General features: G+C 36.3%; 3 protein-coding genes across 3 annotated transcripts; 2 read left to right on the forward strand and 1 right to left on the reverse strand.

Annotated features, from left to right (window-relative positions):
- Positions 1-128: 128 nt before the first annotated feature.
- On the reverse strand, positions 129-26851 carry LOC130367520 (uncharacterized). Its single transcript, XM_056569942.1, has 4 exons — positions 26776-26851; positions 5067-7105; positions 1123-1203; positions 129-193 (listed from the first exon to the last, which is right to left on the reverse strand). Exons 1-4 carry the CDS (start codon positions 26787-26789, stop codon positions 129-131), a joined length of 2199 nt encoding a protein of 732 aa, XP_056425917.1. The 5' UTR covers positions 26790-26851.
- Positions 12771-17213, forward strand: LOC130267674 (uncharacterized). The gene is made up of 2 exons (XM_056517753.1): positions 12771-14637; positions 17040-17213. The coding sequence occupies exon 1, from the start codon at positions 13811-13813 to the stop codon at positions 14621-14623; it is 813 nt and encodes a 270-aa protein (XP_056373728.1). The 5' UTR covers positions 12771-13810; the 3' UTR covers positions 14624-14637; positions 17040-17213.
- Positions 17925-22414, forward strand: LOC130267673 (uncharacterized). Its single transcript, XM_056517752.1, has 2 exons — positions 17925-19838; positions 22241-22414. Exon 1 carries the CDS (start codon positions 19012-19014, stop codon positions 19822-19824), a length of 813 nt encoding a protein of 270 aa, XP_056373727.1. The 5' UTR covers positions 17925-19011; the 3' UTR covers positions 19825-19838; positions 22241-22414.

The following is a 26851-nucleotide window of genomic DNA, read 5'->3' on the forward strand; positions in this document are numbered from 1 at the left end:
CAGAGTGCTCCAGGACAAATCGTCATAGCAACCACTATAGTGTATAGCAGCAAAATATCCTTACAAATAATAATATAAATAATACATTATATATGGCCGGATACCTGCTGTGCAACAGTCATCTCCATTCATATGGCCTGTGCTCCATGTGGTGTATAATCATAGACGGTGCAAAGTGTGGTGGCGTTCTTTTCTAAAAATAAAACATAAAAACAACAATACATTAGAAAGTATCCAAAAATTACTTGATATTATTGCAAGCAGGATGTGTAAATAAAAGACAAAAATTTTTTAAAATGATTTAAAAATATATATTCAAAAAAATAACAAAGGAAAAAAAATTAATAGAAAAACAATACAAAAAGTAAAAAGAGGAGGAGAGAAGAAGGAGGAAAAAAGAAGATGAAAAGAAGAGAAGAAAAAAAGAGGGTTGAAGGAAAAAGCAGAAGAAGAAAGAGACCAAAAGGAAAGAAAAAAATGAAAGAGGAAGAAAAAAAGGGGAACAAGGGAAAGAAAAGGAAAAAGTAAAGGGAAGAGAGAAAAAAGAGGAAAAGGAAAAAAAGAAGGAAGAAAAAAAAATTTGAAGAAAGAAAAATTCCACAGAATCTCAATTACATAAATGGTTTCAAACTAAAGTCCACATTCAGACCTCTAGGGTATAAAGTATCTAATCTGTGGATCCACTTTAATTCCATATTGTTTCAAGATTTTCTCTGGAGAAGAGGTGTATACCTACTATATAACCTAATCTCATAGAGGTAGTAGGTGTGGGTAAGCCAGTGACCAAACCTAGTCATGCCAGTGACCAAACTATACACATATAATCAACTCACATGTGCAAAAACTTCGCGCATGCGCGCCAAGGAATGGGCGATTGTTCTAATAGAGTCAGAACATAACCGAGATCTGTCCAGAGTCCCTGTCTAGCAAGTATCAGACTTATCCAAAAGGTTCTATGACACTGAACAACGTTCAACAACTAAGATTAGGAATTTAGTTAAAAGGTGCATATAAAAGAGCTATCAGCATCACCAATGCTCTAAACAAGGAATAACATTTTATCTTTATTACATATATTTCATCATGACAAATGTACATTAAATTAAAAAAATAATAGATTACGGTATAAGAAACAAAGATCCTTGGCCTGTGCTCCATGCGGTGTATACTCATAGACGGTGCAAAGTGTGGTGCCGTTCTTTTCTAAAAAATAAAGCATAAAAACAACAATACATTAGAAAGTATCCAAAAATTACTTGATATTAAAAGCAAGCAGGATGTGTAAATAAAAGACAAAAAATTTTTAAAAATGATTTAAAAAAATAATAATAAAAAAAATAACAAATGAAAAAAAAAGAATGAATAGAAAAACAATACAAAAAGTAAAAAGAGGAGGAGAGAAGAAGGAGGAAAAAAGAAGATGATGAAAAGAAGGGAAGAAAGAAAGGGGCGGGGGGAAGAAAAAAGCAGAAGAAGAAAGAGACCAAAAGGAAAGAAAGAAATGAAAGAGGAAGAAAAAAAGGGGAACAAGGGAAAGAAAAGGAAAAAGTAAAGGGAAGAGAGAAAAAAGAGGAAAAGGAAGAAAAAAAAATTAGAAGAAAAAAAATTCCACAGAATCTTCAAACTAAAGTCCACATTCAGACCTCTAGGGTGTACAGTATCTAATCTGTGGATCCACTTTAACTCCATATTGTTTCAAGATTTTCTCTCAATCCCCCCACAATCTTAAGGGTGGTACATGATCGATGATGCGAAAGCGAATTTGACTCACATTATGACCCATTTCGACAAAATGCTTAGGTAATGGTAGGTCAATTTTACCAGTACGTATGGGCGACTTATGTCCATTCAACCTCACACGGTATTCATTTGTAGTCTCCCCCACATAGTAGAAGCCACATGGATATTGAATAAGATAAATCACAAATGATGAACGGCAGGAATACAGTATCTCCCATGTACTTTAATCGGTGTGCCGGTGTGGGGATGATTGAAACTGTCTCCCCTTATGATGTTATTACAGTGACTGCATCCTAAACGGGAGATTACCTTACTTTGAGATAGATATGAGATAGATAGATAGATATGAGGTAGATAGATAGATAGATAGATAGATATGAGGTAGATAGATAGATAGATAGATAGATATGAGGTAGATAGATAGATATGAGATAGATAGATAGATAGATAGATATGAGAGATAGATAGATAGATAGATAGATAGATAGATATGAGATAGATAGATAGATATGAGATAGATATATATGAGATAGATAGGTAGATAGATAGATAGATATGAGGTAGATATATATGAGATAGATAGGTAGATAGATAGATAGATATGAGGTAGATAGATAGATAGATAGATATGAGATAGATAGATAGATAGATAGATAGATATGAGATAGATAGATAGATAGATAGATATGAGATAGATAGATATGAGGTAGATAGATAGATATGAGATAGATAGATAGATAGATAGATAGATATGAGATAGATAGATAGATAGATAGATAGATAGATAGATATGAGAGAGATAGATAGATATGAGATAGATAGATATGAGATAGATAGATAGATAGATATGAGATAGATAGATAGATAGATAGATAGATATGAGATAGAAAAAAAAAAGATATAGCGAAAAGTAGCACTCCTTATGAAAAAGTATCTTAGGTGCAAGCAACCAAATGGACCCTGGTCGCTGGTCCCCAATGTAGAAGGCAAAAAGCGGCTGCAGCACACAAAATAGGTGAAAAAATAATAGTGGCTTTAATCCATAATCAATACAAATGCAACGTTTCAGCTGCCAGTGCAGCCTTTATCAAGCATACAGAGTGACTGAACACAAGAAGTATATATGTGGTAACCAATTACAATCAATAAAAATCAGTGACAAAAATCAATAAATATAAACATAATAAAAACAAGCAATCCATAAATGTGAGTGTATAACAACATAAGGCATAAGGACAATATACAAATTGTCAAGTTAATACAGTGTTATAAAAAAGGTGTTATTAAAAACAAGTGGTAAAAACCACAAATTTAGCTTGATTACAAATGTAAAAAACATTAATATCACCTGGAGGACATGTAGTAACGGCGGGCGCTCACCTGTACATGCTGTAAACATGGCGATAGGACGCCAGAATAGCGTGTATGTGGAATAGAGGCTGCGCGGCAGCACTAGCAGGGGAGATGAGAGTATACCAATCAGGGGGAAGAACAGGATCACATGGGTCGCATCGCAGTTGCCAGATGGCGCGTGCGTACTGCGACGGAGTGAGTCACTAATAAACATCTCGAAAGAGGGCAATTTAGGAGATGACAACGTAGATGTAAAAAGAGCAGTTAAAGAACCGCAAAGTTAGTATAAGACAGTTAGTGTATATGTATATGTGCCAAGTGTAGTAGGGCAGTTGCCCGTGGTAACTATTTAAGAGATAACACGTAGATGTGAAAGGGGCAGTTAGAGAACCGTAAAGTAAGTATGTGACAGTTAGTGTATATAGTGTATATGTACCAAGTGTAATCGGGCAGTTGCCCGTGGTAACTATCGATATGAGTAGATAAATGAGTGGGGGATGGTGAATGTGTGTAAAAAATTCAAAGGAAAAAAGGAAGTAAAAATAAAAAGTGAAGTAAAAATAAAAAATAAAAATTAATAAAAAAATAAATAAAAAAATAAAAAAATAATAAAAAAAGTATAAAAAATAAAAAAGTAAAAAAATAATAAATAAAAATAAAAAATAAAAAATAAAAGTAGAAAAATAATAATATAATGAAAAATAAATAATAAATGAATAAAAGTAAACATAAGATAATGCCATAAGAAAATAATTGTTGTTTTGTCAACGTTTCTGGTGACTTACTGATATACACTCGCAATATTTCAGACATACCGGGTGTACTAGTGACCAACTGTTAGGTGACTGTTCAGACCAGTGTCTAGCCATTCGCCGCACTGGTCCGAATGACTGATATCCGACTAGTCGCGGTTAGCGACAAGTCAGGTAATCAGAAAGACACCCAACTTAAACGGCACTTTACTTTTACCCCATGCACACGAGACAGACAGTCAAGAGAACCAGAGTGACATCTGTAGAGAGTAAAACTCTCTCAGTAAGTATGGAAAATATCAAAAATAATAAAATAATAAACGGAAAAAAATAAAATAGAAATCATTAAGAAAATAATAAGCAAAAAAAATAAAAAAATTATAAAAAAATTAAAAATAAAATAAAAAATAATAAAAATAAATAGTAAAAATTAGAAATAAAAAATAAAAATAAAAATAAAGTGGAATGCGTTGCATATAGTGTGAGAAATATTTAGTTGTTAAGGGTTAATTATAATTGGAATATAGGAAGATAGAAAAAAATGTAGTGAAGAAAAAGAACAAAATCTTTTGGAAGAAATCTTTTTAATTACTTATATATATGAAACTAATGGTCAATGTATAATGTCCCTCTGAGTGGTTTACTCTCCCCGAAACATTATAAATCATAACCTAATGTTGTACGGTGAGGTCCCGTCCAGCTTACTACCTGTCATCCTAGGGAAAAGAAGGGGGAAGGAAAAGGGGAAGAAAAAAGAAAGAAGAAAAAGGAACTCATTAATTATTCTCAGTCACAATGATAATCTTATTCTAAAAACGGGAGAGGAGACACAGATAATTATCAGAATTCAGGCATTATAAATTTGGGGTGTTACTGTAAAATCAACATTCAGACCCTTAGGTCGCAAAGACTGCAGCTCAAAGATCCATTTAAGTTCTCTTCTTTTTAGGGCGCCCACTCTATCACCCCCCCGTCTTAATGGTGGAATACAATCTAATAACATAAATTTTAAGTCTCTTTCTTGATGGTGTGCCTCCACGAAATGTTTAGATACCGGAAGATCCATACGTTTTTTTCTTATGGTAAACCGATGGTGATTAAATCTCGTCTTGAAGTCCCATGTGGTCTCCCCTACATAAAGGAGACCACATGGGCAAATCAAGACGTAGATCACAAATTTTGAAAAACAAGTTAAATAATGCTTTAAGTGGTAAATTTTACCTGTTTGTGGATGTGTGAAGCAAGGACCCTTATTCATGTAGCTACAGTTGACACACTGTCTACAAGGGTATGAGCCCTTGCTCGCCACAGTTAGATACATCTGAGAATCTGGCTTAGTTGACACATCTGATTTCACAAGTTTATCTTTAAGGTTTGTGTTCCTACGGTATGACATTAAAGGTCTAGAACGAAATTCAACAATATTTGGAAAACTGGCCTTCAATAAGTCCCAATGCCTATTTAAGATTTTTGATATCTGGCCTGAATGATCTCCGAAGGTTGAAACGAAGGGAATCCGAGCTAATTGGGCTCCCTTCGTGGTTTTTTGCAGTAAAGTTTCTCTATTCATACAGAGAGTCCTATTCTTACATTCCTCCAACAATTTCTTGGGGTAACCCCGTTTACGAAAATTATCAGACATTCGTGTAAGAGATGGTTCTATTTGGTCGTCCTGGCCAATGATGCGTCTCGCCCGCATCATCTGACTGGCGGGAAGAGACCGCACCATCGACCTCGGATGACAGCTGCTGTAGTGTAGTACTGAGTTGCAATCTGTTGGTTTCGTATACAGACTTGTCACCAACTTGTCACCCATAATGGTCACATTGGTATCCAAAAAGTTAACCCTAGTTGTAGATGATGTTAGAGAAAAACTAATGTTTGGATCAATGGAATTAAGATATTGATGGAAAAGGGTCAGTTCAATCTCGGAACCTGACCAAATTAAAAAAATATCGTCGATATAGCGCCACCACCCCAGCACATGGCTGGAGTGGGTGGACGCATATACCGACTTTTCCTCCAGCACCGCCATGTACACGTTGGCGTAAGTAGGCGCCACATTCGTGCCCATGGCGGTGCCGGAGGTTTGCAAGAAAAATTCATCATTAAAAGAAAAATAATTGTTATGCAGGATTAATTTCAAAAGGGAAATAACAAAATCCACTTTGGCAGGTGAAAAATCTGAAACAATAGAGTCCTTGACAGCCTGTACACCTCCATCATGAGGGATGGAGGTGTACAGGCTGACCACATCAAAAGTAGCAATAATTGTATCTGGAGGGACCCTGATGGATGAAATTTTGTTTAAGAAATCAGATGTGTCACGTAGGTATGATCTAGCTCCCGTGGCGTATGGCCGTAGGACCTGATCAACAAAAATAGATAAGTGACTTGTGGCCGAACCCCGTCCTGAAACAATCGGTCGGCCGGGGGGGTTTTCAAGTGACTTATGTATCTTGGGTAATAGATACAATAAAGGGATTACTGGAAATTGTACATACAAATAATCATGTAAAGTTTTATCAATCGAGTTGCATTGTAAAGCCTCATCCAATATATTCTTAATCTTAATATTGATCTCTCTGGTTGGATCACTTCGTAATTTTAGATATGTAGAGCTGTCTTGTAGTTGGCGATAAGCCTCCTGTATATATTTGTCCCTGTCCATGACCACGACCCCGCCACCCTTGTCGGCCGGCTTGATGACGAGGTCGTGGTCACGGACAAGGACATTCAGAGCTTCAATTTCTACGCTAGTCAAATTTGGGTGTTTCAAACGAGTTTCTGCTGATCTAAGTTGTGAAATTTCCCGTTGTACTATTTGACAGTAAGTTTCCACAGCGCAAGATGAAACACTGGGATTAAAGGTACTAGGGATATTGAGATCAAAATCCGAAAACACAAACCCATCAGAAGGAATAGCAGTAGAGGGGACAAATGTTCCAGTTGGAGGAGGATGTGAATCAAACCAGACCTTGAGACGCAAGCGTCTAAAGAACTGGCTAAGATCCAACTCCACCTGGAACCAATCCGTAAATGTTGAAGGGCAAAATGTTAAACCTTTTGACAATAAAATAAGTTGAGACTCAGATAAATTGGTAGAGGAGATGTTTACCGTATTAGAATTTTCTACTTTTTCTTGTAGGGAAATTTCCGCTGTGTCGGTTTCTGATCCCTTTGGGCTCTTGTCCTGATAGGACCGTCGGTGACGGCGGCCCCCCCGTCTGGTGGGTCTGTGGGGGAAAGAGTATCCAAGCCTAAAAAAGTAACATTGTTATCATTTTCAAATCCTGTGTTAGAAGAAGTTTTAGTATTAGCATTGTTAGACATATTAAAGTCCACATTAAAGTCTCTTCCTTTTCGCATACGTTTATGAAGCGACAGTTGATTCCAAGTGTATACACGATTTGATGCATAGTCATTGGTGTCTCTATGCCATTTATGGCGTTTGGTATTTTCCAACTCGGTCCTAAATTTTTGGAGGAATAATGTCTGTTTCTGTATTAATTTGTCATAGTCCTCTTGAGAACTGGCCAGTTTTAGGGACTCATCAATGGTATTAATGCGAGTTTGAGTAGAAGAAATATCCTTTTGAAGGAACTCAATATTTAACAAAATTAAATCCAAAGAATACTTATTGGAAATCAGTTCAAATCTTGTGCGATAATCCGGATCTTGAGCATAGGAGTTATCCTTTGGTTGAGAGCGCAGACCTCTAGGTATCCGTTGGGCACGGTAATATTCACTCAATGTAGTTAAATGCAAAGTCAAAGAAAGTAGACGTTTGGTAAAGTTTTCATACTGACGTTGTAAATCCACCATTGAGGGGGCATGGAGAAAAGAAGCATCTTCTTTGATAGAGCTGAGGATCCGGTCAATCTCTCCCGGTGAATAAGAAAAAGTATTGGATGGAGCCACTGATGTCTGTGGTGTTGGTTCCATAGTGAAAAAGGCTGGGTGCAAACTCTTCAGACCACAAATAGAAAAAAAGATATAGCGAAAAGTAGCACTCCTTATGAAAAAGTATCTTAGGTGCAAGCAACCAAATGGACCCTGGTCGCTGGTCCCCAATGTAGAAGGCAAAAAGCGGCTGCAGCACACAAAATAGGTGAAAAAATAATAGTGGCTTTAATCCATAATCAATACAAATGCAACGTTTCAGCTGCCAGTGCAGCCTTTATCAAGCATACAGAGTGACTGAACACAAGAAGTATATATGTGGTAACCAATTACAATCAATAAAAATCAGTGACAAAAATCAATAAATATAAACATAATAAAAACAAGCAATCCATAAATGTGAGTGTATAACAACATAAGGCATAAGGACAATATACAAATTGTCAAGTTAATACAGTGTTATAAAAAAGGTGTTATTAAAAACAAGTGGTAAAAACCACAAATTTAGCTTGATTACAAATGTAAAAAACATTAATATCACCTGGAGGACATGTAGTAACGGCGGGCGCTCACCTGTACATGCTGTAAACATGGCGATAGGACGCCAGAATAGCGTGTATGTGGAATAGAGGCTGCGCGGCAGCACTAGCAGGGGAGATGAGAGTATACCAATCAGGGGGAAGAACAGGATCACATGGGTCGCATCGCAGTTGCCAGATGGCGCGTGCGTACTGCGACGGAGTGAGTCACTAATAAACATCTCGAAAGAGGGCAATTTAGGAGATGACAACGTAGATGTAAAAAGAGCAGTTAAAGAACCGCAAAGTTAGTATAAGACAGTTAGTGTATATGTATATGTGCCAAGTGTAGTAGGGCAGTTGCCCGTGGTAACTATTTAAGAGATAACACGTAGATGTGAAAGGGGCAGTTAGAGAACCGTAAAGTAAGTATGTGACAGTTAGTGTATATAGTGTATATGTACCAAGTGTAATCGGGCAGTTGCCCGTGGTAACTATCGATATGAGTAGATAAATGAGTGGGGGATGGTGAATGTGTGTAAAAAATTCAAAGGAAAAAAGGAAGTAAAAATAAAAAGTGAAGTAAAAATAAAAAATAAAAATTAATAAAAAAATAAATAAAAAAATAAAAAAATAATAAAAAAAGTATAAAAAATAAAAAAGTAAAAAAATAATAAATAAAAATAAAAAATAAAAGTAGAAAAATAATAATATAATGAAAAATAAATAATAAATGAATAAAAGTAAACATAAGATAATGCCATAAGAAAATAATTGTTGTTTTGTCAACGTTTCTGGTGACTTACTGATATACACTCGCAATATTTCAGACATACCGGGTGTACTAGTGACCAACTGTTAGGTGACTGTTCAGACCAGTGTCTAGCCATTCGCCGCACTGGTCCGAATGACTGATATCCGACTAGTCGCGGTTAGCGACAAGTCAGGTAATCAGAAAGACACCCAACTTAAACGGCACTTTACTTTTACCCCATGCACACGAGACAGACAGTCAAGAGAACCAGAGTGACATCTGTAGAGAGTAAAACTCTCTCAGTAAGTATGGAAAATATCAAAAATAATAAAATAATAAACGGAAAAAAATAAAATAGAAATCATTAAGAAAATAATAAGCAAAAAAAATAAAAAAATTATAAAAAAATTAAAAATAAAATAAAAAATAATAAAAATAAATAGTAAAAATTAGAAATAAAAAATAAAAATAAAAATAAAGTGGAATGCGTTGCATATAGTGTGAGAAATATTTAGTTGTTAAGGGTTAATTATAATTGGAATATAGGAAGATAGAAAAAAATGTAGTGAAGAAAAAGAACAAAATCTTTTGGAAGAAATCTTTTTAATTACTTATATATATGAAACTAATGGTCAATGTATAATGTCCCTCTGAGTGGTTTACTCTCCCCGAAACATTATAAATCATAACCTAATGTTGTACGGTGAGGTCCCGTCCAGCTTACTACCTGTCATCCTAGGGAAAAGAAGGGGGAAGGAAAAGGGGAAGAAAAAAGAAAGAAGAAAAAGGAACTCATTAATTATTCTCAGTCACAATGATAATCTTATTCTAAAAACGGGAGAGGAGACACAGATAATTATCAGAATTCAGGCATTATAAATTTGGGGTGTTACTGTAAAATCAACATTCAGACCCTTAGGTCGCAAAGACTGCAGCTCAAAGATCCATTTAAGTTCTCTTCTTTTTAGGGCGCCCACTCTATCACCCCCCCGTCTTAATGGTGGAGTACAATCTAATAACATAAATTTTAAGTCTCTTTCTTGATGGTGTGCCTCCACGAAATGTTTAGATACCGGAAGATCCATACGTTTTTTTCTTATGGTAAACCGATGGTGATTAAATCTCGTCTTGAAGTCCCATGTGGTCTCCCCTACATAAAGGAGACCACATGGGCAAATCAAGACGTAGATCACAAATTTTGAAAAACAAGTTAAATAATGCTTTAAGTGGTAAATTTTACCTGTTTGTGGATGTGTGAAGCAAGGACCCTTATTCATGTAGCTACAGTTGACACACTGTCTACAAGGGTATGAGCCCTTGCTCGCCACAGTTAGATACATCTGAGAATCTGGCTTAGTTGACACATCTGATTTCACAAGTTTATCTTTAAGGTTTGTGTTCCTACGGTATGACATTAAAGGTCTAGAACGAAATTCAACAATATTTGGAAAACTGGCCTTCAATAAGTCCCAATGCCTATTTAAGATTTTTGATATCTGGCCTGAATGATCTCCGAAGGTTGAAACGAAGGGAATCCGAGCTAATTGGGCTCCCTTCGTGGTTTTTTGCAGTAAAGTTTCTCTATTCATACAGAGAGTCTTATTCTTACATTCCTCCAACAATTTCTTGGGGTAACCCCGTTTACGAAAATTATCAGACATTCGTGTAAGAGATGGTTCTATTTGGTCGTCCTGGCCAATGATGCGTCTCGCCCGCATCATCTGACTGGGTGACAAGTTGGTGACAAGTCTGTATACGAAACCAACAGATTGCAACTCAGTACTACACTACAGCAGCTGTCATCCGAGGTCGATGGTGCGGTCTCTTCCCGCCAGTCAGATGATGCGGGCGAGACGCATCATTGGCCAGGACGACCAAATAGAACCATCTCTTACACGAATGTCTGATAATTTTCGTAAACGGGGTTACCCCAAGAAATTGTTGGAGGAATGTAAGAATAGGACTCTCTGTATGAATAGAGAAACTTTACTGCAAAAAACCACGAAGGGAGCCCAATTAGCTCGGATTCCCTTCGTTTCAACCTTCGGAGATCATTCAGGCCAGATATCAAAAATCTTAAATAGGCATTGGGACTTATTGAAGGCCAGTTTTCCAAATATTGTTGAATTTCGTTCTAGACCTTTAATGTCATACCGTAGGAACACAAACCTTAAAGATAAACTTGTGAAATCAGATGTGTCAACTAAGCCAGATTCTCAGATGTATCTAACTGTGGCGAGCAAGGGCTCATACCCTTGTAGACAGTGTGTCAACTGTAGCTACATGAATAAGGGTCCTTGCTTCACACATCCACAAACAGGTAAAATTTACCACTTAAAGCATTATTTAACTTGTTTTTCAAAATTTGTGATCTACGTCTTGATTTGCCCATGTGGTCTCCTTTATGTAGGGGAGACCACATGGGACTTCAAGACGAGATTTAATCACCATCGGTTTACCATAAGAAAAAAACGTATGGATCTTCCGGTATCTAAACATTTCGTGGAGGCACACCATCAAGAAAGAGACTTAAAATTTATGTTATTAGATTGTATTCCACCATTAAGACGGGGGGGTGATAGAGTGGGCGCCCTAAAAAGAAGAGAACTTAAATGGATCTTTGAGCTGCAGTCTTTGCGACCTAAGGGTCTGAATGTTGATTTTACAGTAACACCCCAAATTTATAATGCCTGAATTCTGATAATTATCTGTGTCTCCTCTCCCGTTTTTAGAATAAGATTATCATTGTGACTGAGAATAATTAATGAGTTCCTTTTTCTTCTTTCTTTTTTCTTCCCCTTTTCCTTCCCCCTTCTTTTCCCTAGGATGACAGGTAGTAAGCTGGACGGGACCTCACCGTACAACATTAGGTTATGATTTATAATGTTTCGGGGAGAGTAAACCACTCAGAGGGACATTATACATTGACCATTAGTTTCATATATATAAGTAATTAAAAAGATTTCTTCCAAAAGATTTTGTTCTTTTTCTTCACTACATTTTTTTCTATCTTCCTATATTCCAATTATAATTAACCCTTAACAACTAAATATTTCTCACACTATATGCAACGCATTCCACTTTATTTTTATTTTTATTTTTTATTTCTAATTTTTACTATTTATTTTTATTATTTTTTATTTTATTTTTAATTTTTTTATAATTTTTTTATTTTTTTTGCTTATTATTTTCTTAATGATTTCTATTTTATTTTTTTCCGTTTATTATTTTATTATTTTTGATATTTTCCATACTTACTGAGAGAGTTTTACTCTCTACAGATGTCACTCTGGTTCTCTTGACTGTCTGTCTCGTGTGCATGGGGTAAAAGTAAAGTGCCGTTTAAGTTGGGTGTCTTTCTGATTACCTGACTTGTCGCTAACCGCGACTAGTCGGATATCAGTCATTCGGACCAGTGCGGCGAATGGCTAGACACTGGTCTGAACAGTCACCTAACAGTTGGTCACTAGTACACCCGGTATGTCTGAAATATTGCGAGTGTATATCAGTAAGTCACCAGAAACGTTGACAAAACAACAATTATTTTCTTATGGCATTATCTTATGTTTACTTTTATTCATTTATTATTTATTTTTCATTATATTATTATTTTTCTACTTTTATTTTTTATTTTTATTTATTATTTTTTTACTTTTTTATTTTTTATACTTTTTTTATTATTTTTTTATTTTTTTATTTATTTTTTTATTAATTTTTATTTTTTATTTTTACTTCACTTTTTATTTTTACTTCCTTTTTTCCTTTGAATTTTTTACACACATTCACCATCCCCCACTCATTTATCTACTCATATCGATAGTTACCACGGGCAACTGCCCGATTACACTTGGTACATATACACTATATACACTAACTGTCACATACTTACTTTACGGTTCTCTAACTGCCCCTTTCACATCTACGTGTTATCTCTTAAATAGTTACCACGGGCAACTGCCCTACTACACTTGGCACATATACATATACACTAACTGTCTTATACTAACTTTGCGGTTCTTTAACTGCTCTTTTTACATCTACGTTGTCATCTCCTAAATTGCCCTCTTTCGAGATGTTTATTAGTGACTCACTCCGTCGCAGTACGCACGCGCCATCTGGCAACTGCGATGCGACCCATGTGATCCTGTTCTTCCCCCTGATTGGTATACTCTCATCTCCCCTGCTAGTGCTGCCGCGCAGCCTCTATTCCACATACACGCTATTCTGGCGTCCTATCGCCATGTTTACAGCATGTACAGGTGAGCGCCCGCCGTTACTACATGTCCTCCAGGTGATATTAATGTTTTTTACATTTGTAATCAAGCTAAATTTGTGGTTTTTACCACTTGTTTTTAATAACACCTTTTTTATAACACTGTATTAACTTGACAATTTGTATATTGTCCTTATGCCTTATGTTGTTATACACTCACATTTATGGATTGCTTGTTTTTATTATGTTTATATTTATTGATTTTTGTCACTGATTTTTATTGATTGTAATTGGTTACCACATATATACTTCTTGTGTTCAGTCACTCTGTATGCTTGATAAAGGCTGCACTGGCAGCTGAAACGTTGCATTTGTATTGATTATGGATTAAAGCCACTATTATTTTTTCACCTATTTTGTGTGCTGCAGCCGCTTTTTGCCTTCTACATTGGGGACCAGCGACCAGGGTCCATTTGGTTGCTTGCACCTAAGATACTTTTTCATAAGGAGTGCTACTTTTCGCTATATCTTTTTTTCTATTTGTGGTCTGAAGAGTTTGCACCCAGCCTTTTTCACTATGGAACCAACACCACAGACATCAGTGGCTCCATCCAATACTTTTTCTTATTCACCGGGAGAGATTGACCGGATCCTCAGCTCTATCAAAGAAGATGCTTCTTTTCTCCATGCCCCCTCAATGGTGGATTTACAACGTCAGTATGAAAACTTTACCAAACGTCTACTTTCTTTGACTTTGCATTTAACTACATTGAGTGAATATTACCGTGCCCAACGGATACCTAGAGGTCTGCGCTCTCAACCAAAGGATAACTCCTATGCTCAAGATCCGGATTATCGCACAAGATTTGAACTGATTTCCAATAAGTATTCTTTGGATTTAATTTTGTTAAATATTGAGTTCCTTCAAAAGGATATTTCTTCTACTCAAACTCGCATTAATACCATTGATGAGTCCCTAAAACTGGCCAGTTCTCAAGAGGACTATGACAAATTAATACAGAAACAGACATTATTCCTCCAAAAATTTAGGACCGAGTTGGAAAATACCAAACGCCATAAATGGCATAGAGACACCAATGACTATGCATCAAATCGTGTATACACTTGGAATCAACTGTCGCTTCATAAACGTATGCGAAAAGGAAGAGACTTTAATGTGGACTTTAATATGTCTAACAATGCTAATACTAAAACTTCTTCTAACACAGGATTTGAAAATGATAACAATGTTACTTTTTTAGGCTTGGATACTCTTTCCCCCACAGACCCACCAGACGGGGGGGCCGCCGTCACCGACGGTCCTATCAGGACAAGAGCCCAAAGGGATCAGAAACCGACACAGCGGAAATTTCCCTACAAGAAAAAGTAGAAAATTCTAATACGGTAAACATCTCCTCTACCAATTTATCTGAGTCTCAACTTATTTTATTGTCAAAAGGTTTAACATTTTGCCCTTCAACATTTACGGATTGGTTCCAGGTGGAGTTGGATCTTAGCCAGTTCTTTAGACGCTTGCGTCTCAAGGTCTGGTTTGATTCACATCCTCCTCCAACTGGAACATTTGTCCCCTCTACTGCTATTCCTTCTGATGGGTTTGTGTTTTCGGATTTTGATCTCAATATCCCTAGTACCTTTAATCCCAGTGTTTCATCTTGCGCTGTGGAAACTTACTGTCAAATAGTACAACGGGAAATTTCACAACTTAGATCAGCAGAAACTCGTTTGAAACACCCAAATTTGACTAGCGTAGAAATTGAAGCTCTGAATGTCCTTGTCCGTGACCACGACCTCGTCATCAAGCCGGCCGACAAGGGTGGCGGGGTCGTGGTCATGGACAGGGACAAATATATACAGGAGGCTTATCGCCAACTACAAGACAGCTCTACATATCTAAAATTACGAAGTGATCCAACCAGAGAGATCAATATTAAGATTAAGAATATATTGGATGAGGCTTTACAATGCAACTCGATTGATAAAACTTTACATGATTATTTGTATGTACAATTTCCAGTAATCCCTTTATTGTATCTATTACCCAAGATACATAAGTCACTTGAAAACCCCCCCGGCCGACCGATTGTTTCAGGACGGGGTTCGGCCACAAGTCACTTATCTATTTTTGTTGATCAGGTCCTACGGCCATACGCCACGGGAGCTAGATCATACCTACGTGACACATCTGATTTCTTAAACAAAATTTCATCCATCAGGGTCCCTCCAGATACAATTATTGCTACTTTTGATGTGGTCAGCCTGTACACCTCCATCCCTCATGATGGAGGTGTACAGGCTGTCAAGGACTCTATTGTTTCAGATTTTTCACCTGCCAAAGTGGATTTTGTTATTTCCCTTTTGAAATTAATCCTGCATAACAATTATTTTTCTTTTAATGATGAATTTTTCTTGCAAACCTCCGGCACCGCCATGGGCACGAATGTGGCGCCTACTTACGCCAACGTGTACATGGCGGTGCTGGAGGAAAAGTCGGTATATGCGTCCACCCACTCCAGCCATGTGCTGGGGTGGTGGCGCTATATCGACGATATTTTTTTAATTTGGTCAGGTTCCGAGATTGAACTGACCCTTTTCCATCAATATCTTAATTCCATTGATCCAAACATTAGTTTTTCTCTAACATCATCTACAACTAGGGTTAACTTTTTGGATACCAATGTGACCATTATGGGTGACAAGTTGGTGACAAGTCTGTATACGAAACCAACAGATTGCAACTCAGTACTACACTACAGCAGCTGTCATCCGAGGTCGATGGTGCGGTCTCTTCCCGCCAGTCAGATGATGCGGGCGAGACGCATCATTGGCCAGGACGACCAAATAGAACCATCTCTTACACGAATGTCTGATAATTTTCGTAAACGGGGTTACCCCAAGAAATTGTTGGAGGAATGTAAGAATAGGACTCTCTGTATGAATAGAGAAACTTTACTGCAAAAAACCACGAAGGGAGCCCAATTAGCTCGGATTCCCTTCGTTTCAACCTTCGGAGATCATTCAGGCCAGATATCAAAAATCTTAAATAGGCATTGGGACTTATTGAAGGCCAGTTTTCCAAATATTGTTGAATTTCGTTCTAGACCTTTAATGTCATACCGTAGGAACACAAACCTTAAAGATAAACTTGTGAAATCAGATGTGTCAACTAAGCCAGATTCTCAGATGTATCTAACTGTGGCGAGCAAGGGCTCATACCCTTGTAGACAGTGTGTCAACTGTAGCTACATGAATAAGGGTCCTTGCTTCACACATCCACAAACAGGTAAAATTTACCACTTAAAGCATTATTTAACTTGTTTTTCAAAATTTGTGATCTACGTCTTGATTTGCCCATGTGGTCTCCTTTATGTAGGGGAGACCACATGGGACTTCAAGACGAGATTTAATCACCATCGGTTTACCATAAGAAAAAAACGTATGGATCTTCCGGTATCTAAACATTTCGTGGAGGCACACCATCAAGAAAGAGACTTAAAATTTATGTTATTAGATTGTATTCCACCATTAAGACGGGGGGGTGATAGAGTGGGCGCCCTAAAAAGAAGAGAACTTAAATGGATCTTTGAGCTGCAGTCTTTGCGACCTAAGGGTCTGAATGTTGATTTTACAGTAACACCCCAAATTTATAATGCCTGAATTCTGATAATTATCTGTGTCTCCTCTCCCGTTTTTAGAATAAGATTATCATTGTGACTGAGAATAATTAATGAGTTCCTTTTTCTTCTTTCTTTTTTCTTCCCCTTTTCCTTCCCCCTTCTTTTCCCTAGGATGACAGGTAGTAAGCTGGACGGGACCTCACCGTACAACATTAGGTTATGATTTATAATGTTTCGGGGAGAGTAAACCACTCAGAGGGACATTATACATTGACCATTAGTTTCATATATATAAGTAATTAAAAAGATTTCTTCCAAAAGATTTTGTTCTTTTTCTTCACTACATTTTTTTCTATCTTCCTATATTCCAATTATAATTAACCCTTAACAACTAAATATTTCTCACACTATATGCAACGCATTCCACTTTATTTTTATTTTTATTTTTTATTTCTAATTTTTACTATTTATTTTTATTATTTTTTATTTTATTTTTAATTTTTTTATAATTTTTTTATTTTTTTTGCTTATTATTTTCTTAATGATTTCTATTTTATTTTTTTCCGTTTATTATTTTATTATTTTTGATATTTTCCATACTTACTGAGAGAGTTTTACTCTCTACAGATGTCACTCTGGTTCTCTTGACTGTCTGTCTCGTGTGCATGGGGTAAAAGTAAAGTGCCGTTTAAGTTGGGTGTCTTTCTGATTACCTGACTTGTCGCTAACCGCGACTAGTCGGATATCAGTCATTCGGACCAGTGCGGCGAATGGCTAGACACTGGTCTGAACAGTCACCTAACAGTTGGTCACTAGTACACCCGGTATGTCTGAAATATTGCGAGTGTATATCAGTAAGTCACCAGAAACGTTGACAAAACAACAATTATTTTCTTATGGCATTATCTTATGTTTACTTTTATTCATTTATTATTTATTTTTCATTATATTATTATTTTTCTACTTTTATTTTTTATTTTTTATTTTTATTTATTATTTTTTTACTTTTTTATTTTTTATACTTTTTTTATTATTTTTTTATTTTTTTATTTATTTTTTTATTAATTTTTATTTTTTATTTTTACTTCACTTTTTATTTTTACTTCCTTTTTTCCTTTGAATTTTTTACACACATTCACCATCCCCCACTCATTTATCTACTCATATCGATAGTTACCACGGGCAACTGCCCGATTACACTTGGTACATATACACTATATACACTAACTGTCACATACTTACTTTACGGTTCTCTAACTGCCCCTTTCACATCTACGTGTTATCTCTTAAATAGTTACCACGGGCAACTGCCCTACTACACTTGGCACATATACATATACACTAACTGTCTTATACTAACTTTGCGGTTCTTTAACTGCTCTTTTTACATCTACGTTGTCATCTCCTAAATTGCCCTCTTTCGAGATGTTTATTAGTGACTCACTCCGTCGCAGTACGCACGCGCCATCTGGCAACTGCGATGCGACCCATGTGATCCTGTTCTTCCCCCTGATTGGTATACTCTCATCTCCCCTGCTAGTGCTGCCGCGCAGCCTCTATTCCACATACACGCTATTCTGGCGTCCTATCGCCATGTTTACAGCATGTACAGGTGAGCGCCCGCCGTTACTACATGTCCTCCAGGTGATATTAATGTTTTTTACATTTGTAATCAAGCTAAATTTGTGGTTTTTACCACTTGTTTTTAATAACACCTTTTTTATAACACTGTATTAACTTGACAATTTGTATATTGTCCTTATGCCTTATGTTGTTATACACTCACATTTATGGATTGCTTGTTTTTATTATGTTTATATTTATTGATTTTTGTCACTGATTTTTATTGATTGTAATTGGTTACCACATATATACTTCTTGTGTTCAGTCACTCTGTATGCTTGATAAAGGCTGCACTGGCAGCTGAAACGTTGCATTTGTATTGATTATGGATTAAAGCCACTATTATTTTTTCACCTATTTTGTGTGCTGCAGCCGCTTTTTGCCTTCTACATTGGGGACCAGCGACCAGGGTCCATTTGGTTGCTTGCACCTAAGATACTTTTTCATAAGGAGTGCTACTTTTCGCTATATCTTTTTTTCTATTTGTGGTCTGAAGAGTTTGCACCCAGCCTTTTTCACTATGGAACCAACACCACAGACATCAGTGGCTCCATCCAATACTTTTTCTTATTCACCGGGAGAGATTGACCGGATCCTCAGCTCTATCAAAGAAGATGCTTCTTTTCTCCATGCCCCCTCAATGGTGGATTTACAACGTCAGTATGAAAACTTTACCAAACGTCTACTTTCTTTGACTTTGCATTTAACTACATTGAGTGAATATTACCGTGCCCAACGGATACCTAGAGGTCTGCGCTCTCAACCAAAGGATAACTCCTATGCTCAAGATCCGGATTATCGCACAAGATTTGAACTGATTTCCAATAAGTATTCTTTGGATTTAATTTTGTTAAATATTGAGTTCCTTCAAAAGGATATTTCTTCTACTCAAACTCGCATTAATACCATTGATGAGTCCCTAAAACTGGCCAGTTCTCAAGAGGACTATGACAAATTAATACAGAAACAGACATTATTCCTCCAAAAATTTAGGACCGAGTTGGAAAATACCAAACGCCATAAATGGCATAGAGACACCAATGACTATGCATCAAATCGTGTATACACTTGGAATCAACTGTCGCTTCATAAACGTATGCGAAAAGGAAGAGACTTTAATGTGGACTTTAATATGTCTAACAATGCTAATACTAAAACTTCTTCTAACACAGGATTTGAAAATGATAACAATGTTACTTTTTTAGGCTTGGATACTCTTTCCCCCACAGACCCACCAGACGGGGGGGCCGCCGTCACCGACGGTCCTATCAGGACAAGAGCCCAAAGGGATCAGAAACCGACACAGCGGAAATTTCCCTACAAGAAAAAGTAGAAAATTCTAATACGGTAAACATCTCCTCTACCAATTTATCTGAGTCTCAACTTATTTTATTGTCAAAAGGTTTAACATTTTGCCCTTCAACATTTACGGATTGGTTCCAGGTGGAGTTGGATCTTAGCCAGTTCTTTAGACGCTTGCGTCTCAAGGTCTGGTTTGATTCACATCCTCCTCCAACTGGAACATTTGTCCCCTCTACTGCTATTCCTTCTGATGGGTTTGTGTTTTCGGATTTTGATCTCAATATCCCTAGTACCTTTAATCCCAGTGTTTCATCTTGCGCTGTGGAAACTTACTGTCAAATAGTACAACGGGAAATTTCACAACTTAGATCAGCAGAAACTCGTTTGAAACACCCAAATTTGACTAGCGTAGAAATTGAAGCTCTGAATGTCCTTGTCCGTGACCACGACCTCGTCATCAAGCCGGCCGACAAGGGTGGCGGGGTCGTGGTCATGGACAGGGACAAATATATACAGGAGGCTTATCGCCAACTACAAGACAGCTCTACATATCTAAAATTACGAAGTGATCCAACCAGAGAGATCAATATTAAGATTAAGAATATATTGGATGAGGCTTTACAATGCAACTCGATTGATAAAACTTTACATGATTATTTGTATGTACAATTTCCAGTAATCCCTTTATTGTATCTATTACCCAAGATACATAAGTCACTTGAAAACCCCCCCGGCCGACCGATTGTTTCAGGACGGGGTTCGGCCACAAGTCACTTATCTATTTTTGTTGATCAGGTCCTACGGCCATACGCCACGGGAGCTAGATCATACCTACGTGACACATCTGATTTCTTAAACAAAATTTCATCCATCAGGGTCCCTCCAGATACAATTATTGCTACTTTTGATGTGGTCAGCCTGTACACCTCCATCCCTCATGATGGAGGTGTACAGGCTGTCAAGGACTCTATTGTTTCAGATTTTTCACCTGCCAAAGTGGATTTTGTTATTTCCCTTTTGAAATTAATCCTGCATAACAATTATTTTTCTTTTAATGATGAATTTTTCTTGCAAACCTCCGGCACCGCCATGGGCACGAATGTGGCGCCTACTTACGCCAACGTGTACATGGCGGTGCTGGAGGAAAAGTCGGTATATGCGTCCACCCACTCCAGCCATGTGCTGGGGTGGTGGCGCTATATCGACGATATTTTTTTAATTTGGTCAGGTTCCGAGATTGAACTGACCCTTTTCCATCAATATCTTAATTCCATTGATCCAAACATTAGTTTTTCTCTAACATCATCTACAACTAGGGTTAACTTTTTGGATACCAATGTGACCATTATGGGTGACAAGTTGGTGACAAGTCTGTATACGAAACCAACAGATTGCAACTCAGTACTACACTACAGCAGCTGTCATCCGAGGTCGATGGTGCGGTCTCTTCCCGCCAGTCAGATGATGCGGGCGAGACGCATCATTGGCCAGGACGACCAAATAGAACCATCTCTTACACGAATGTCTGATAATTTTCGTAAACGGGGTTACCCCAAGAAATTGTTGGAGGAATGTAAGAATAGGACTCTCTGTATGAATAGAGAAACTTTACTGCAAAAAACCACGAAGGGAGCCCAATTAGCTCGGATTCCCTTCGTTTCAACCTTCGGAGATCATTCAGGCCAGATATCAAAAATCTTAAATAGGCATTGGGACTTATTGAAGGCCAGTTTTCCAAATATTGTTGAATTTCGTTCTAGACCTTTAATGTCATACCGTAGGAACACAAACCTTAAAGATAAACTTGTGAAATCAGATGTGTCAACTAAGCCAGATTCTCAGATGTATCTAACTGTGGCGAGCAAGGGCTCATACCCTTGTAGACAGTGTGTCAACTGTAGCTACATGAATAAGGGTCCTTGCTTCACACATCCACAAACAGGTAAAATTTACCACTTAAAGCATTATTTAACTTGTTTTTCAAAATTTGTGATCTACGTCTTGATTTGCCCATGTGGTCTCCTTTATGTAGGGGAGACCACATGGGACTTCAAGACGAGATTTAATCACCATCGGTTTACCATAAGAAAAAAACGTATGGATCTTCCGGTATCTAAACATTTCGTGGAGGCACACCATCAAGAAAGAGACTTAAAATTTATGTTATTAGATTGTATTCCACCATTAAGACGGGGGGGTGATAGAGTGGGCGCCCTAAAAAGAAGAGAACTTAAATGGATCTTTGAGCTGCAGTCTTTGCGACCTAAGGGTCTGAATGTTGATTTTACAGTAACACCCCAAATTTATAATGCCTGAATTCTGATAATTATCTGTGTCTCCTCTCCCGTTTTTAGAATAAGATTATCATTGTGACTGAGAATAATTAATGAGTTCCTTTTTCTTCTTTCTTTTTTCTTCCCCTTTTCCTTCCCCCTTCTTTTCCCTAGGATGACAGGTAGTAAGCTGGACGGGACCTCACCGTACAACATTAGGTTATGATTTATAATGTTTCGGGGAGAGTAAACCACTCAGAGGGACATTATACATTGACCATTAGTTTCATATATATAAGTAATTAAAAAGATTTCTTCCAAAAGATTTTGTTCTTTTTCTTCACTACATTTTTTTCTATCTTCCTATATTCCAATTATAATTAACCCTTAACAACTAAATATTTCTCACACTATATGCAACGCATTCCACTTTATTTTTATTTTTATTTTTTATTTCTAATTTTTACTATTTATTTTTATTATTTTTTATTTTATTTTTAATTTTTTTATAATTTTTTTATTTTTTTTGCTTATTATTTTCTTAATGATTTCTATTTTATTTTTTTCCGTTTATTATTTTATTATTTTTGATATTTTCCATACTTACTGAGAGAGTTTTACTCTCTACAGATGTCACTCTGGTTCTCTTGACTGTCTGTCTCGTGTGCATGGGGTAAAAGTAAAGTGCCGTTTAAGTTGGGTGTCTTTCTGATTACCTGACTTGTCGCTAACCGCGACTAGTCGGATATCAGTCATTCGGACCAGTGCGGCGAATGGCTAGACACTGGTCTGAACAGTCACCTAACAGTTGGTCACTAGTACACCCGGTATGTCTGAAATATTGCGAGTGTATATCAGTAAGTCACCAGAAACGTTGACAAAACAACAATTATTTTCTTATGGCATTATCTTATGTTTACTTTTATTCATTTATTATTTATTTTTCATTATATTATTATTTTTCTACTTTTATTTTTTATTTTTTATTTTTATTTATTATTTTTTTACTTTTTTATTTTTTATACTTTTTTTATTATTTTTTTATTTTTTTATTTATTTTTTTATTAATTTTTATTTTTTATTTTTACTTCACTTTTTATTTTTACTTCCTTTTTTCCTTTGAATTTTTTACACACATTCACCATCCCCCACTCATTTATCTACTCATATCGATAGTTACCACGGGCAACTGCCCGATTACACTTGGTACATATACACTATATACACTAACTGTCACATACTTACTTTACGGTTCTCTAACTGCCCCTTTCACATCTACGTGTTATCTCTTAAATAGTTACCACGGGCAACTGCCCTACTACACTTGGCACATATACATATACACTAACTGTCTTATACTAACTTTGCGGTTCTTTAACTGCTCTTTTTACATCTACGTTGTCATCTCCTAAATTGCCCTCTTTCGAGATGTTTATTAGTGACTCACTCCGTCGCAGTACGCACGCGCCATCTGGCAACTGCGATGCGACCCATGTGATCCTGTTCTTCCCCCTGATTGGTATACTCTCATCTCCCCTGCTAGTGCTGCCGCGCAGCCTCTATTCCACATACACGCTATTCTGGCGTCCTATCGCCATGTTTACAGCATGTACAGGTGAGCGCCCGCCGTTACTACATGTCCTCCAGGTGATATTAATGTTTTTTACATTTGTAATCAAGCTAAATTTGTGGTTTTTACCACTTGTTTTTAATAACACCTTTTTTATAACACTGTATTAACTTGACAATTTGTATATTGTCCTTATGCCTTATGTTGTTATACACTCACATTTATGGATTGCTTGTTTTTATTATGTTTATATTTATTGATTTTTGTCACTGATTTTTATTGATTGTAATTGGTTACCACATATATACTTCTTGTGTTCAGTCACTCTGTATGCTTGATAAAGGCTGCACTGGCAGCTGAAACGTTGCATTTGTATTGATTATGGATTAAAGCCACTATTATTTTTTCACCTATTTTGTGTGCTGCAGCCGCTTTTTGCCTTCTAGATATGAGATAGATAGATAGATATGAGATAGATAGATATGAGATAGATAGATGGATATGAGATAGATAGATAGATATGAGATAGATAGATAGTTATGAGATAGATAGATAGATAGATATGAGATAGATAGATATGAGATAGATAGATATGAGATAGATAGATAGATAGATATGAGAGATAGATAGATATGAGATAGATAGATAGATAGATAGATATGAGATAGATAGATAGATAGATATGAGATAGATAGATAGATAGATATTAGATAGATAGATATGAGATAGATAGATAGATAGATATGAGATAGATAGATATGAGATAGATAGATAGATATGAGATAGATAGATAGATATGAGATAGATAGATAGATATGAGATAGATAGATATGAGGTAGATAGATAGATATGAGATAGATAGATAGATAGATAGATAGATAGATAGATATGAGATAGATAGATAGATAGATAGATAGATATGAGATAGATAGATAGATAGATATCAGATAGATAGATATGAGATAGATAGATAGATAGATAGATAGATATGAAAAGCAGGAGAAGCAGCATTCGGTAACCAAGCAGCAGGTACCAGTAAACACGACCTTGATCCAGGGTCACATGTAAGAAATATGAAGAAGTTGCGGCGCTCCAGGGATTTCTATGGAAATTGTTTTTGATGCTCTGAGCTCCGTGCTGGACATGAGTGAATGGAAAATAATATCACTGAGATCCCTGGAGTGCTGCAACTTCTTCATAAAATAGAGATAGATAGATATGAGATAGATAGATAGATAGATAGATAGATATGAGATAGATAGATATGAGATAGATAGATAGATAGATAATAGATAGATACATAGATACGAGATAGATAGATATGAGATAGATAGATATGAAATAGATAAATAGATAGATAGATAGATAGATAGATAGATATGAGAGAGATAGATAGATATGAGATAGATAGATAGATATGAGATAGATAAATAGATAGATAATAGATAGATACATAGATAGATACGAGATAGATAGATATGAGATAGATAGATATGAGATAGATAGATAGATATGCGAAAGATAGATAAATAGGAGATAGATAGATAGGAGATAGATATGAGATAGATAGATAGGAGACAGATAGATAGATAATAGAGAGATACATAGATAGATACGAGATAGATAGATATCAGATAGATATGAGATAGATAGATGGATATGAGATAGATAGATATGAGATAGATAGATAGATATGAGATAGATAGATAGATAGATATGAGATAGATAGATAGATATGAGATAGATAGATAGATAGATATGAGAAAGATAGATATGAGATAGATAGATAGATAGATATGAGGTAGATAGATAGATAGATAGATAGATATGAGATAGATATGAAATAGATAGATAGATATGAGATAGATAGATAGATATGAGATAGATAGATATGAAATAGATAGATATGAGATAGATATAATATAGATAGATAGATATGAAATAGATAGGTAGATATGAGATAGATAGATAGATAGATAGATATGAAATAGATAGATAGATAAATGTGAGATAGATAGATAGATATGAGATAGATAGATAGATATGAGATAGATAGATAGATACGAGATAGATAGATATGAGATAGATAGATACGAGATAGATAGATATGAGATAGATAGATATGAGATAGATAGATACGAGATAGATAGATATGAGATAGATAGATATGAGATAGATAGATAGATAGATATGAGATAGATATGAAATAGATAGATATGAGATTGATAGATATGAGATAGATAGATATGAGATAGATAGATATGAGATAGATAGATACGAGATAGATAGATATGAGATAGATAGATATGAGATAGATAGATATGAGATAGATAGATAGATATGAGATAGATAGATAGATAGATAGATAGATAGATATGAGATAGATAGATATGAGATAGATAGATATGAGATAGATAAATACGAGATAGATACAAAAAAATAGCGGATAAGCAGCATAACCAAGCAAAAGGTGCCATCTAGTTGGGTGCAAGCGACCAGTTGGTCCAGGTCACGGACCCCAAGTTCACATAGAAAAAAGATAGTCGCAGCACTCCGGATAAGTGAAAAAGATGTGGTGGCTTTATTCCATACAAAAACAGGAGCAACGTTTCAGCTGCCTGTGCAGCCTTTTTCAAGCTTGAAAAAAGCTGCACAGGCAGCCGAAACATTGCTCGTGCTTTTGTATGGAATAAAGCCACCACATCTTTCTGACTTATCCGGAGTGCTGCGACTATCTTTTTTCAGATAGATACGAAGTGACAAGATTTGTAGATATGTCTACAGTAAGAACAGATCCAATATCACACACACACAAAAGGTCTTGGAAGCTGAGATACAGGGAGATGTTTGCCGGGGTGTCAGGTGGGGCAACCTTGGATAAAAAAAAAGAAAAAAAAAACAAACATAAACCTCCTAAAAAATATACAAAATTACTTTGGAGCGTCATACTGACATATAAAAAAGAGGGATATCTCTATGATATTGAAGCCCACGAGGGAGTCCAATACCTTATCATTTGATTGATATTTAATTTAGAGAATAGTGTGAAAAAATATGGACCTCTGCACCTATTGGGTGACACTACTCCCCCCCACCACAATGCAATGTCTATGGGAATAACAGAAAGAGACCCACACACCTCTCCATTGACATCTATGGAGACTGGAACGGCCATGAATCAGCCGTAAATCTATATAACCCTATTCCTGTTTTCT

The sequence above is a fragment of the Hyla sarda genome, chromosome 4 (genome assembly GCF_029499605.1).
Source record: "Hyla sarda isolate aHylSar1 chromosome 4, aHylSar1.hap1, whole genome shotgun sequence".
NCBI classification, from domain to species: domain Eukaryota; kingdom Metazoa; phylum Chordata; class Amphibia; order Anura; family Hylidae; genus Hyla; species Hyla sarda.